This window comes from Rhamphochromis sp. 'chilingali' (genome assembly GCF_963969265.1).
Source record: "Rhamphochromis sp. 'chilingali' genome assembly, chromosome: 4".
NCBI lineage: Eukaryota > Metazoa > Chordata > Actinopteri > Cichliformes > Cichlidae > Rhamphochromis > Rhamphochromis sp. 'chilingali'.
The window spans coordinates 27,102,669-27,115,376 of record NC_137948.1 but is presented as its reverse complement, the minus strand read 5'-3'; the positions used below and the strand labels follow the sequence as shown (position 1 = coordinate 27,115,376).

The following is a 12,708-nucleotide window of genomic DNA, read 5'->3' as shown; positions in this document are numbered from 1 at the left end:
ACGGTGCCGCCCCTGAATGCCAGGTCAGTTTCTAATCAGGATGTATGTGGGTCAGTGGGAGAAAAACAAAAGGTCCAAATGCGACCAAGGGTTTTAGCACATTCTCATCATGTCAGCCATGAAATCAGCACAGAAATCACAGCACCAGGGTACAATCTGTTTTCTGGAGGTGATTGTACCTAAAAGTATGATGAAAAGAATTACATAGAAAGAGACAAGAAGGAGCACACACACACCAAAATACATACTCTCAAAGATCTGTTTTAAAAAACCTGCAATTTTGACTGACAAGATGCCGGCTTTGCCTGTGGCTGTTCACTCTGCAGAATTCAAACAAGCCCTATCAGCTGATCGTTGTTGCTAAAGTTCATATAAGATGCTTGGAGCTTGAGGCCAGCAACGTGTTCCTATTGAACATGTTTCAGTAGGTAATTAGGTAATTATTAACTAGCAACAGGTCATTAACAAGATTTGGTAGGAAAAAAAGAGCCGTTCTGAGAGGCTGACAGTGTTTCAGATAATGAGGGGTTCACCAGTGTGTAAAGACTGTGTGGTCATGTAGTTAAAAAATACAATTTTTCAAAATAAAAATTGTAAAGAATTTGGGGGGGATGTCATTTACAGTGCATAATATTGTAAAACGATTAAAAGAAACTGAATAAATCTCTATATGCAAGTGACAAAGATGACAACCGGTATTAAATGGCCATGATCTCTGAGCCCTTAGTCACCAGTGTATTAGAAACACATAATTCTGTAGCAGAAATCACTGTATGACCTAAGCAACATATTTTTGTCTGTGCATTCACAAAACCCATCATGTAAAAGAAAACACACACACATGTACATTTATATAAAGATCCAGAAACACTTCATTTCTGGTCCTGAGCTAAATTAAGAAGGACTGAAGTGAAACAGAAAACTGTCATTTGGTTTGATATAAAAAATTGTTTAATTCTTTGTGAAAATAACAGATGCTGCATCCTCCAGGCTAAACAGGAGATGAACCATCTGGTTTATGAATGACTGTGTAGTTCAAAAGCCAGTGATGGTGGAACAGAGTTAATTATTGCCCTTACCATGTGTAACTTGCACATCTGCGAAGGCACCATTAATACTGACATATTTTAGAAATATCAAAATCAACGTGTCATTTTCAAAACACACTCGACCTTCCAGCAGCTTTTATGTTGTATTCATTTGAGGCCTTACTGTGTTGTAAAGCATCATTTTCTGATTTTGGCTTTAGGAAAACTAAAGATGTTGCCTCAAAGAGCACACCTGATTTTTAAGCTTTGAGAGGTGAGATGTGTCTTTGTATGGCAGCAGCAGAATGTTATTTAAGAGGTTTAGCAGGCATGCATACAGTCATGTGAATAAGAAAAAAATAAGCAGAACAGCTTAGGTTTCCAAGGTTGCATCCAAACAAACCACAAGGTTTCTCAAACGGTGTCATTTGGACAGACAAGACTAAAGTAGAGATGTTTGGCCAACGTCCACTGTGCAACATTTGGTGAAACCATCAGCACAAACACCTCATGCCAACTGTCAAGCACGGTAGTGGAGGAGTGATGATTTGGGCTTGTTTTGGATCCATAGGTCCCGAGCACCTTATAGTTGTTCTCCTGTAGTATAAGTATTCTAGAGTCAAATATGAGGCCATCTGTCCAACAGCTATAGGTTGGCCTAGACTGGGTCATGCAGCAGATCAAGGTGTCCAAGTCCGGACCTCAACCCTGATAACAGTCCTGTGGTGGGACTTCAAGTTATTGCTGCTTAAGATGCTTCTACAAATTGTTGAGTCATGGGTTGTACTCAGTATTGCGCACACCGCTTTTGTAGTTTTTGCTTACTTGTGTTAAATAAGTAATGGCACAGTGAAATATGTTGTGTTGTTTTTGTTCATCTCAGATTGTATTCAAATCATTTTAGCTGGGAAGGCCTTGAGGCAACTGCTGTTGTGATTTGGTGCTATATAAATCAAATTGAATTGAACTGAATAGCTCGTTTTCTAAAACCCCAGGATGTACTGCTTTTTTTTTTTATGTATCCATGACATGATCCTTTGCACAGGTGGGAAGACGGAGTGAGACAAAATGATACTGTAGATGTTTAAATGGATCTTCGTGGTGTAATTACTGTGGGGTTTTTTTTTTTTTCATTATTATCTAGATTTCTAATAGACCAGTTTTTAACTCTAAGTGCCACAATCCAAGTCATTATTATGAGAATGAAAGGTTGACGTTATTTAATAGCTCCGGGCGCCGAACGTTGCGCTTAATAAATTAGGTTTGGCTAACAAAATTATTAGACCCTTTAAATTACATAAGCACCATTGTTTCCTTTTCTGCTCTCACTGTTTCTGAGATAACTTTGAATCAATGCCTTTCACTATATCTGTCATCCTTCATGAACCAGCTGCTACACATGGAAACTAATTACTACTTGAAATGGTGAAAGTGGTTGTAATGAGTTGCTAAATAGGCTCAGGTCAACAGCACAGGAAAAATGTGCAAAAACAGGCTACTGTGTGGGTTTCAGAGCATAATTCACTAAGCACCTCTAATTACCCTTAACACAGTTGCACATTAAAGGAACATACCGCGGGATGTGCATGGCTTAGCCCATTACCTGCAAATCATATTTAACACGCATGTTCCAGACATTTTTAAAATGCGTCAAATGTTTCAGCACGACAGGAAAATCAATTCAGAAACATGCGAGACAGGAAAACAGTCACAGTTAATTAGTAATGTGCTTTGTTTTGAGCGGAGTTACTATGAATGGTTAAAAACAAAAAAACAACTTCCCTTTTGGTGTTTTCAAGAATTCTCAAACAGCTAAGAATGAATGCTGTAAAAACCACAACCCGACCAACATTGGATTGTTTTTTTTGCGGGGGGGGGGGGACAAAATGAGTTGCATGTGAAAGACGGATGTTGTCGTGTCAACCGCTGATTACTAAAGCTGTTTTTACAACCTCAAGATGAGCTTTTTTTTTCTATCACCATCGTAGCTTTTGAGAAACCACCCATCACACGGGGGTGGATCTGACTGTGAAACTGCATGCTCAATGGCTGATGACTCGTCATTCACACGGTGAAGAGTACCTTACTTTATCCTCCTTTTTCACTCTACTGGCTATCATCATTTACAAAGTGATCTCCATGTTTTACTCAGTAACACTTAAAACTAGTGATTGATGTCAGCACAAAAGTGCTTACTGAGGTCACGGTGACTGGGAGCGGAGGAGCGGGGAATCTCTTTGCAGCTAGTGGAGTTGCCCCCTACTGGTCATTAAGAAGAATGCAGGTTTAGAAACTTTCACGTTGGCTAACAGCATGTGATTGACAAGTCAGCAGCCAATGAGCTGGAGGTTTCACAGTCACATCCACCCCTCCTCATCACATATGTTTTTTGAAGCTAAAATGGCAATAGTGAAAACGCTAACCTCAAATTGAGTCTTCACAAACCACCGGATGGTTCATGGTAGCTATGTCCATCTTTATGCCTGCAACCTGTTTCCATCTTTTATATACAGTTTGTTGGCCATTACTGATTACAGTAGCAGCAGTATTGTAAACAGTGGAGTTGGAGCCACAATTACAAGATGAGCCCATTTTAAATTACTTCAGGCATCTATTTGTAATACTTGTGTTTTCTAAAAAAAATAAAACTCTATGTGTGAGTTGTCTTATGTTTATGAGTGAAAATGTGGATAACTACGTTTTTCTAATGTGGGATTGACTTTTACTATTTAAAAGACCCCTGTTTTTGACTACTTTTATAACGAATACAGAAGTAATATAAAGAAAACCAACACTGTCACCCAACAGTCCTGATCATTACTTTAACACATTGCCCTCACTGTTTTAAAATACAACCACAGATGACAAATTGAACATTAACTTGCTCTTCAGATTGCTGTTTTTTAAAACCAACCCTACAGCCCACTGAATATTTATTGTGATAACACCATTAATTATCTGAAAAGCATTCAGCAGCTCTCAGCGTAGCCCAGATAGAGCACAATAGAGACACATTAGGCGAATATTTCTTCCTGTATATGTCTAATGGAATCGCAGGCTTGGCTGTTCAGTACAAAGTCCCCTGCAGTCATGTCAAAACGGCTAACAGGTTTAAGTAGAGAAGTCTGCACTGTTTAGTCCTCATTGCTAGTATTGGGTCATTAAAATTTAAATCGTTTCAAATAATTGTTGTACAGTCATTGCATCCATATCAATGACGTAATGATTTGTCTGATTCCCAGTTCCCAAAGAGGGTCTGAAGAACCAGGCGGCGTTCGAGGAGATGAGGGTTAATTACATTAAAGAGCTCCGGCGTTCGGTGGGAAAAGCAACCAACAACTCCGGCCAAACCTGGCAGCGCTTCTTCCAGCTCACCAAGCTGCTGGACGCCATGCATGATGTAAGTACCCTTGACCCCCCCTCCCCCCCTTTGCCAGTTGCATACAGTACTGCCTTCCCTTGGCAGTCTAGTTATGCACTTTAGGGCTCTGATACAACTGGAAATGTTCTCAGTGAAATGGCAAAATAGTGGATTTGGATAATGTGTTTACTTAGCAGTTCAATGGTGCCGTGGCTTGGAATAAGGATTATTACATCCCATTTTCTCCCTGAGGGAAGGTTATTTTGGAAAAGGCAGTGATGAGGCTCGTATTGGTGAATGGAACAAAAGGGGATCGATATCAGCTTGCAGTTTATTGAAGTTCACACTGGTCACCATAGCAAATGTGCAAAATGAGGTTTTTTTAGTTTTTTTTAAATGTATGTGTCAACAAGTGCGTGGGAGAATGACAGTGTAGGCACAGCCTCTGGAGGTGAGCGTTAGCAAGAGAGAGCAGTCATAGAGATTCAACGACCCTAATGACTGAGTGAATGGGGTTAGTGCTGGGCAGATGACCCTTCTTTTAAAGAAGGGCTGCCCAGACAAAAATCAGTGGTGCCCCCAAGTGGTAAAGACAATCAGTGAAATTCAGTTGCAGTTTACACACAGTTAAAAAATATACATGTACAGTACTGTGTGAAAGTATTGCGTCTTTATATTTTGCTTCCAAGGAGTCAGACTTTCTTGCAATTTTTTAAAGTGGTCTTAAGCAATTGTTCTCCAGGCTTTCTGAACTTCCTTTATTGGCTGCTTTTTCACTCATTTTCAGTCGGTACAAGAAGCGGACTGAAAATGAGTGTACCTGTGAATAATTCAAGTGTAAAACACAAGAGATGAACCAGTTTGAGGTGTATCCTTAGGCGCTGTCATGAAGCCATTCTCAATGAAAGGAAACAGATTACACTTTCAGCACGTCTGATGAAGAGATGAATCCAAATATGACATTTATGGTTAAAGTCATCAGTATATATAGAGAAAGTTAAGAGAATGGGCCCAGCCATGGTTTTGGACTGCATTAGAGCCAGTGGTGTTGGGAATCTTGTCAAAATGTATGGAATTCCAAACTCAGAAAAGTGGAATCGTTTTTCTAGCTAAATATAAAGAAATTAGGGGTGGCTTAAGACTTTTGCACAACGTTGGTAAGTAGGAAATAATTTAGAATTTAGAAAATAAAGTGGAAAAAACCCAGTTATGTTTCTAATAATCATATTTTTCTCTCTGTGGTGTCCAGTTGGTGGGGAACTTGTTGGACTTCTGTTTCTACACCTTTCGTGAGTCCCAGGCCCTGAAGGTGGAATTCCCCGAAATGTTGGTGGAGATCATCAGTGACCAGATACCAAAGGTGGAGTCAGGCCTCACTCACACGATCTACTTCCACAAGAAGTGACTCTTTACACAGATGGGACAGAAGCGGCATTAAGAACTCGAAAAAGAGGAGCGAGAAAAGTTCAGGGAAGAGAAGAAATGTGCTGGGAAGGCCCGTCCTGCTGGCCCGCACCGTGTCGCTCAGTATGCCAGCGTCCTCGTACTGGATGGAAAGATTTAGAAAAAAAAAAAAGAAAAAAAGAGAAAGTTTGGGGGAGAAGGTTTTGACCCTGCAGTCACCACGAGCGGTTTAGAGCTGCGGATAGTTTGAGAAGCCGAGCGTGACACACCGAGAAGGACTTGTGACAAATGTGACAAAGCATCCCGAAGTACACCAATGTCCCCCTGCCCCAAAGACGATAACAGTATTTTCTATGGAGATAAAGCCATACATTTCTTAGGGCGCACTAGATACATTCACTACACACACACAGAAACACACGTAGAGGGAAATCGACACACTTAACTGTCCACATGCCTTCACACAAAATGCACAGGTGCACTCCACATGCACTAGAAATGGGACTCCCTTACTTACAAATCTAGAGAAAAGGTTTTGTTGCAAATATTAACTCTGGCTTATGCAGTCTTTCACAGATAATAGTACTATGAAAAAAAATTATGCCAATATTTACATTTGCTTTGCAGTGTAGTGACGAGACTGCAGGGCAAAAAAAAAAGGACACTAATGAGGAGGCACAGAAAATCTAGACTTAATAGACAAAGGTCTATTTGAATATATTCCAAGGGCTATACAAGGATCATCATAAGCTGAATAGTCGCATCAAATTTAACAAGGTTCAATTTTAAAATCGGTATCATATAAGCCATCGCTGACATTTACATGCTGATTTTTCTTTTTCAAAGTTAAAATGTGTAGTCAAACAATCAAAACTAATATGCAAAAGTCCAAAGCTAAAGCTGTTTTGAAACACAAACGTCTCTCTCTCGCGTAAAAGAAAGCTTTGCACGTGATGCTCCCATGTCATAAAGTCACTATTTTAGAGGCATGGTGGTGTAGAATTAAAGACAATATTGACGAGAGACTTCTTACCTTTGTGCAGAAATGGTCAGGAGCGCGGCGGGATGGAAAAACATAATGCATTTACGGAAACAATTTCAGTACAGTCCGCTGGTAATGGATTTGACTGAGGTGCATCCATAGTAATTGCTGTTATTTGTGTTATCTCCAGAGCAGCTGTCCAAATGTCTGTTTTTACTCACAATGAAGCGAAACCAGCCCTTTGTGAACCGACACTTATCTACTCTTCCCAGAAAGAATAAAAAGCATTTTTTTTAAAGAAACGTGTGTTGCAAAGGTTTTAAGTTTTTGACAAGCCAGTCGTTTTACATTTAAGGTGCTTCGTTTCTACAAAAGCCAGGCAAAACATAACATGTACAGTAACTTGGTAGAACAGTCCATGCAGTACGCCACGTGGGCTCGCAGTTCAAACACGCATACTCTGTAAAGTCGATATAATCCAAGACAGAGCGTTAACTCTTTGCAGTGCTTACAGTAAAAACAGCTAACGTATCAAACCCCAGGCAGATGTGTACAGGTATTAACTTCTTAAAAACACCCTCTATTCAGCTGTTGTACAGAAGACGTTTTTAAGGTACACGACGACGAGAGCTTGATGAAGATGTGTTGGTATGATCACTTTTCCCTCACTTTGCTTATTTCCTTTTTTTTTTCCCTATCTTCGGGCCAAGTGCTACTATTTTAAAAGCATGGCGAGGCCCAGTCATCTGGACCATTAGCTCGTCTCACACCCCACTGGTTTCCGGGTGGTTGTGGAACACTACTATGATGCTACTGAAAAACGACAGAGTCGCTGGGGAAGAAAAAGAGTGCGAGTGTGTGCAAGGGGAGGGTGGGGGTGGGGGGGTGGGGGGGGGGGGGGGGGGGGGGGGGTTGGTGTGTGAATATTACTATTCTTTTTTTCGTGCCCTGTAAGTGTGTATTTACATGTGTGTATGGAGTGCGTGTGCGTTTTTTTGTTTTGTTTTTTCCTCCTGGCAAGCATGTGCATAGATGATCTGCTCTTTCGGCGTGGGTATTATGCATTAATGTTATAGGATTATCCTATTTCCACATTTAGATTTTTTTGCACAGAGAAGATACAATGTGAAATGAGGCGTCAGTGCAGCTCGTATGAATTCTCTCTTTCGATAAGCAACTTTGATAATGCGGGGTGGGGGAGGGGAGCAAAACGTTCTGCATGGTCACCCCGGCCTAAAGTTAGAGACGACATCATTACCACATCAGGGTGGCCGCGTGCTGTATTTGTGGCCTCGTGCTCAACTGAGGTCTCGTCTGTGTTGTTATTTGCTTTGAAGTTGGCATAACAGAGTAAGTAGGTAAGTAACTTTACTTACTTATAGCCCTTTTGCACTTGTACCTACTCAGCTTGACTTGACCCGGTTTTTAAGGGTTTTCGAGTAGGTGGTAGTACCTGCTACCAGGTTCTTTTTTTAGTACCTTCTCGGCGGTTGTTCTGAGGCTAACCGAAAATGTTACATCAACAGGCCACATGGCACTGATTGCCTAGCCAGTGGCGTCATTCCACAAGTCATGACAGCGACTCCTTCACCAAAATTTTTGAAACTCAGCAAGGAGAAAAATGGCTACACAAACAAACAACACTGTGGTCCTCGAGTTTGACAAAAAGAACTAGACCGAGCAGCAGGTAGCTCATCCTCCATTGTTGTGTTGTGTTTGTGTCATGGGACTTACTGTACTGTATTTGGTACTCGATTGTAATGGAAAACAACCAAATTTGAGTCAGTCGAGTTGAGTAGGTACTAGTGGAAAAGGGCTGTTACTTACTTACGTCATTAATTGCTTGGACGTTGGTGTAAAAAGATAGTAAGTAAAATCAGTCAAGGTGATTTTACTTACTTATTTACATAACTGCTTGGAGGTTGGCATTGTTGGGATCACGACTGTCATTCGATACTGTATTTTTGGGGGAGAGGAAAGCAAAGCAGGGTATTTGAACTTTTTGTCATTCCCAAATCCGAATCCTTTTTCAGTAATTCACAAAGAGGTTGGTGTGTGTGTGGGCCCGGTTCACTCATGAAGGCTAGGATTCTTGTGTTTTGCCATAAACTTTATAATAATTTCTCCTGCGCAGTCATTATCATGCAGTACCCGATTCATCTTTGCCGTGCCCTTACGCTGATCTGTCACTGTTTCTTTATTTTGCTTCTTGTCTTTTTTTTTCTTTTTTCTTTTCAAGAATTCAAAATTTTAAAAAATAAACTGTCTAAAGGTTCATAGGATGAATGGGAAAGTATTTTTGAGAGAATTATATTTTGCTGGAAAACAATATTTAAGTACTTTGTCTAAAAACGATATCCTTTTTGTAAAATGAAATGTTATTGCATGCTTTTTGATGAGATGTTTACATTGTATTTAAAAAGAAAAAAAGGGAAACTTGTGCCTTTTTATCTCACCTGATTTACAGTTTTACAGTATATATTGTAAATAATACAGCAAGTCCTTATGTTGAGTGTAGTATAAAACATTTCTACTTTAACCATCTTGTTGGAATATTCGAGAAAAAAAATGACAAAAACAAACAAACAAAAAAAAATTAATGTGTGTTTCCCACTCGCCATGTCCTGTGTGTCGGATCACAGAGGAGAATTTCAAGAAAGGGGTTGGCACCAGGCAAAGGGCCAAACAGAGAAATGAATGTATCATACATCGTGAGAGACTTATGGAACTTACTACCTGAATGTTAGAGAGAGAACATTTATTATCTTCTTATTAAGTAAAATTATTTGATTCTGCATCTTTTTTCTGTTTTTTACTTTTTGCATTGTTGTTCCCCGACTCATAGAGAAAAAACAAACAAACCACGATTTAAAAAAGGATTTATTTTGTAACGAGATGTATGAAGTGATGGATCCTTGTTGCTGTTGAAATGATTTCCTAATCCGTGGCGGTAATTGTTGATGAGCACCACAATAAAAATCAAGAAGTCACAAACTATTGAAACTGCGGCTATGTGACAGAACATTATTTTTGGCTTTGTGCACACACTGAGAGAAGCTGCGGTTTACCCGACCATCCAGCCAATTTCAATTATGACCCCCCCCCCCCCCCTTTTTTTTTTTCTTCTGGACCTTCAAATTAAAAGTATCAAAAAATGCAAAGATGATGTTGTTATCAAGCTCCATCTCCTTTATCGTCCTCCAGATATATGAGCTGGCTATTTTTTAGATAAATACTTTTGGATATAGTTTAGTGGGACACGCACTTGTTCGCTTGCTTGCAGAGAGTTAGATAAGAAGATGAGCGTCACTCCAGTGTTGAAATCAGAAATCTGCTTAGGCTGAACATAAAGACTGGAAACAAGAGGAAATAGCAGGGAATGGTGTCGTTTGAGGCGCCGTCAGGCGGGGCTCAAGACCACAGTGTTTGAATATGAGCCACTGCTGGCATAATAGGAGAGGAGACAGACCTGGCACTCGCACAACGGCAAAGGTCACGGTAGAAGCATCATTTTTAGAGGTAAAACCTTTTTAAAATGTTATTTAGGGGCAGATTCTGCAATTCGTTTTAAACACTTATGGAGGTTTAATGTCCCAGTGAGCATTCAAATTCAAAATAACTGCCCGGATCAACGTGTGGAGGCATTTGTTGAAGGGCTTTGGCGCCATCAGTGGTGGAGTTGCATTGTGGCTGATGTGAGAGTGTCTACAGTCAGTCTGGTAAATTTTGGGGAAATTGAATTCTAAAACAGCCGACTGAGAGCGGTATCAAAACATCTCATCTCCTAACTCTCCGCTAAAAGGGACTGTAAGTGTGTTTCCCCCAAGTGTCGAGGCAATGCTTCGGAGGAGCAAGATTAATGTATTGTTTACTTAATGGTCATCAATCACCGCCCACTGCAAACAATAAAATCAACCCTTACCCCCGTACTTGGGGGAGCGGCTCTATCTTCAAAGCTGTCCTAAATGAACTCCCTCCCTGTCGGCTCGGGATAACTCGGGATATTTGTCTGGTTTTTTTTTTCTTTCTAACTGCAGTGTCACAGTACACTTTGGTGGAGTCACTGTACGTGGAGTCCCATCATCACCATTCTCTGTTCACAATAATGATTCGGGTGTAGAGAGACTAAGCCATATCTCCACAGCCATGGCAGTGCATTTTCTTATAAATATATACAACATTTTTTTTCCTGTTTTTTTTAGTTTCTTTCTTTTTCCAATTTGAAAATTGACTTTTTTACTCAGATGCTTTGTATAATAATTCTCAGCAAACATACAGTAGACAACCCTCACTATAAACCAATAAAACATCTTCGAAAGCAGTTACTACTGTATATCTTGATGCAGATATTGCCATACTTGTGTTTGCAAACTATTGCAAGATTCTAATAAAAAAAACATTAAATTGAAGCATTTGTTGTAATTTATGGGTTGTGTGCAACTGTGTGCGTGTGTGTGTTTTAAAGGCGTGTGCGATGAAATCTGTACCAATGAGAAGAAGCTAGAAAACTCGTTTACATCATGGGATGCATATAGCCCACTTTGATCTTAAGTGGGCCGGACCATTGAAATTCACTCTTTCTGTTAATATATAGTTGAACTGAAATTGTAAGTAAATAAATGTGCAACATAACATAAAAAGCTCTGGCTTGTAGTTGCCTGTCCTGTGATTAAACTACATTTTTACTCTGGACCAACAAGAAGAAAAAATGAAAAATGACCAAGGGGAAGATCTTTATTAGGAGGAAAAGGTCTGTGCCGGACCGATTCTGCCCCCCTGGGTCTCGTATTTGATACCCCTGCCCCAAACTATAAGAGTTGATGGATGTATTTGAAACAGCTGCATTTGGTGGGCGGTGATATTAATAAGGTAAAGAAAACAAAACAGAGAGAAGCATCAGCAGGTACGCCATTCACTAGGAGAGGAGATGAAGAGAAACAGAAAGAGGGAAGAGTGAATAATGACAAAAAGGCAGCGGGCAAGCGTGAGCCTTTTACAGTAAAACGACGCCTGTGGAGAAAAATCACCATTAACCTTGTTAAAGGCTGATCTGAAAACACGCCTGCTTTGCCAGACTGTAGAGCAGACAGTATTACTTTTTTTTTTTTTTTTTTGCTCATTTTCCTCCTTCTCCCTCTCTCTCTCTGTGAATCCACAGCCCTCTCCAAATCTCCCCCAGATTTCCAATTGCTTTCACTTGTAGTCGTGCCAGATAAACAGAATCTATTGGATCAGGCTGATTTCACGGCTGCACCCGCACACATGGCGGCTTCTGTGGCCCACTTTCTCAGCTGAGGAGTCCCCCCCCCCACCCCCTTTCCGCACACACACGAAAACACACTCTTTCCTTTATGTTTGAAATTCACTTTCCTCCAAATTCCCACTCAGTTTTCAGCCCCGGTAATACACCGAGTCTACGAGTGTGAAGCGTGATGGAGACACAGGAAAGTATTAAGGCAGTTGTGCCATTTTCTCACGGTTGTAGGTAAACTGCTGCGCTGCTTTGATCTGGGCTGAGTCACGGCACGGTGTGTGTGTGTGTGTGTGTTTTTTGGGGGCTGAAGGACACTGCGTCATGGGAGGTAGAGGACAGCTGGCACACAGCCGGTGGGGGGCTGGGATGTGAGAAATGAACACATCTATCTGGATTTTTTTACTCACACACATCAAGTAAGTCGACATGGTGACACTGATGTATACATCACCCCAGTCTGATGCACACTAATGAATAATGCATGCACAGGTAGGCTGACCTCAATCTTAAGTGGCAGTGGAGGGCAGCTCAACAAGCCTCAAATATGAAAAGCCCAACGCTGTTCCTATTCAACAATTTCACACAATGACGAGAACTAATAAATGAATGGAGCTTAATTGATTTTGAAACTACTAGAGCCTCAGTGAATCACTGGCTGAGGCAGCAGGGAGCAGAGATG

The 12,708-nt window shown here is 40.6% G+C and overlaps 1 protein-coding gene across 4 annotated transcripts in view; it reads left to right on the top strand.

The window, feature by feature from the left end:
* The window catches only part of nr3c2 (nuclear receptor subfamily 3, group C, member 2), a 138,357-nt gene extending 130,723 nt beyond the window's left edge, over positions 1-7,634 (top strand). For all 4 annotated transcript variants that reach the window (XM_080880592.1, XM_080880590.1, XM_080880591.1 and 1 more), the window contains 2 exons: positions 4,271-4,428; positions 5,639-7,634. In XM_080880592.1, the coding sequence (XP_080736718.1) occupies positions 4,271-4,428; positions 5,639-5,794 (314 nt within the window). In that variant the 3' untranslated portion in view covers positions 5,795-7,634. The remainder of the gene's footprint in view (positions 1-4,270; positions 4,429-5,638) is intronic.
* The last annotated feature ends 5,074 nt before the right edge of the window (positions 7,635-12,708 follow it).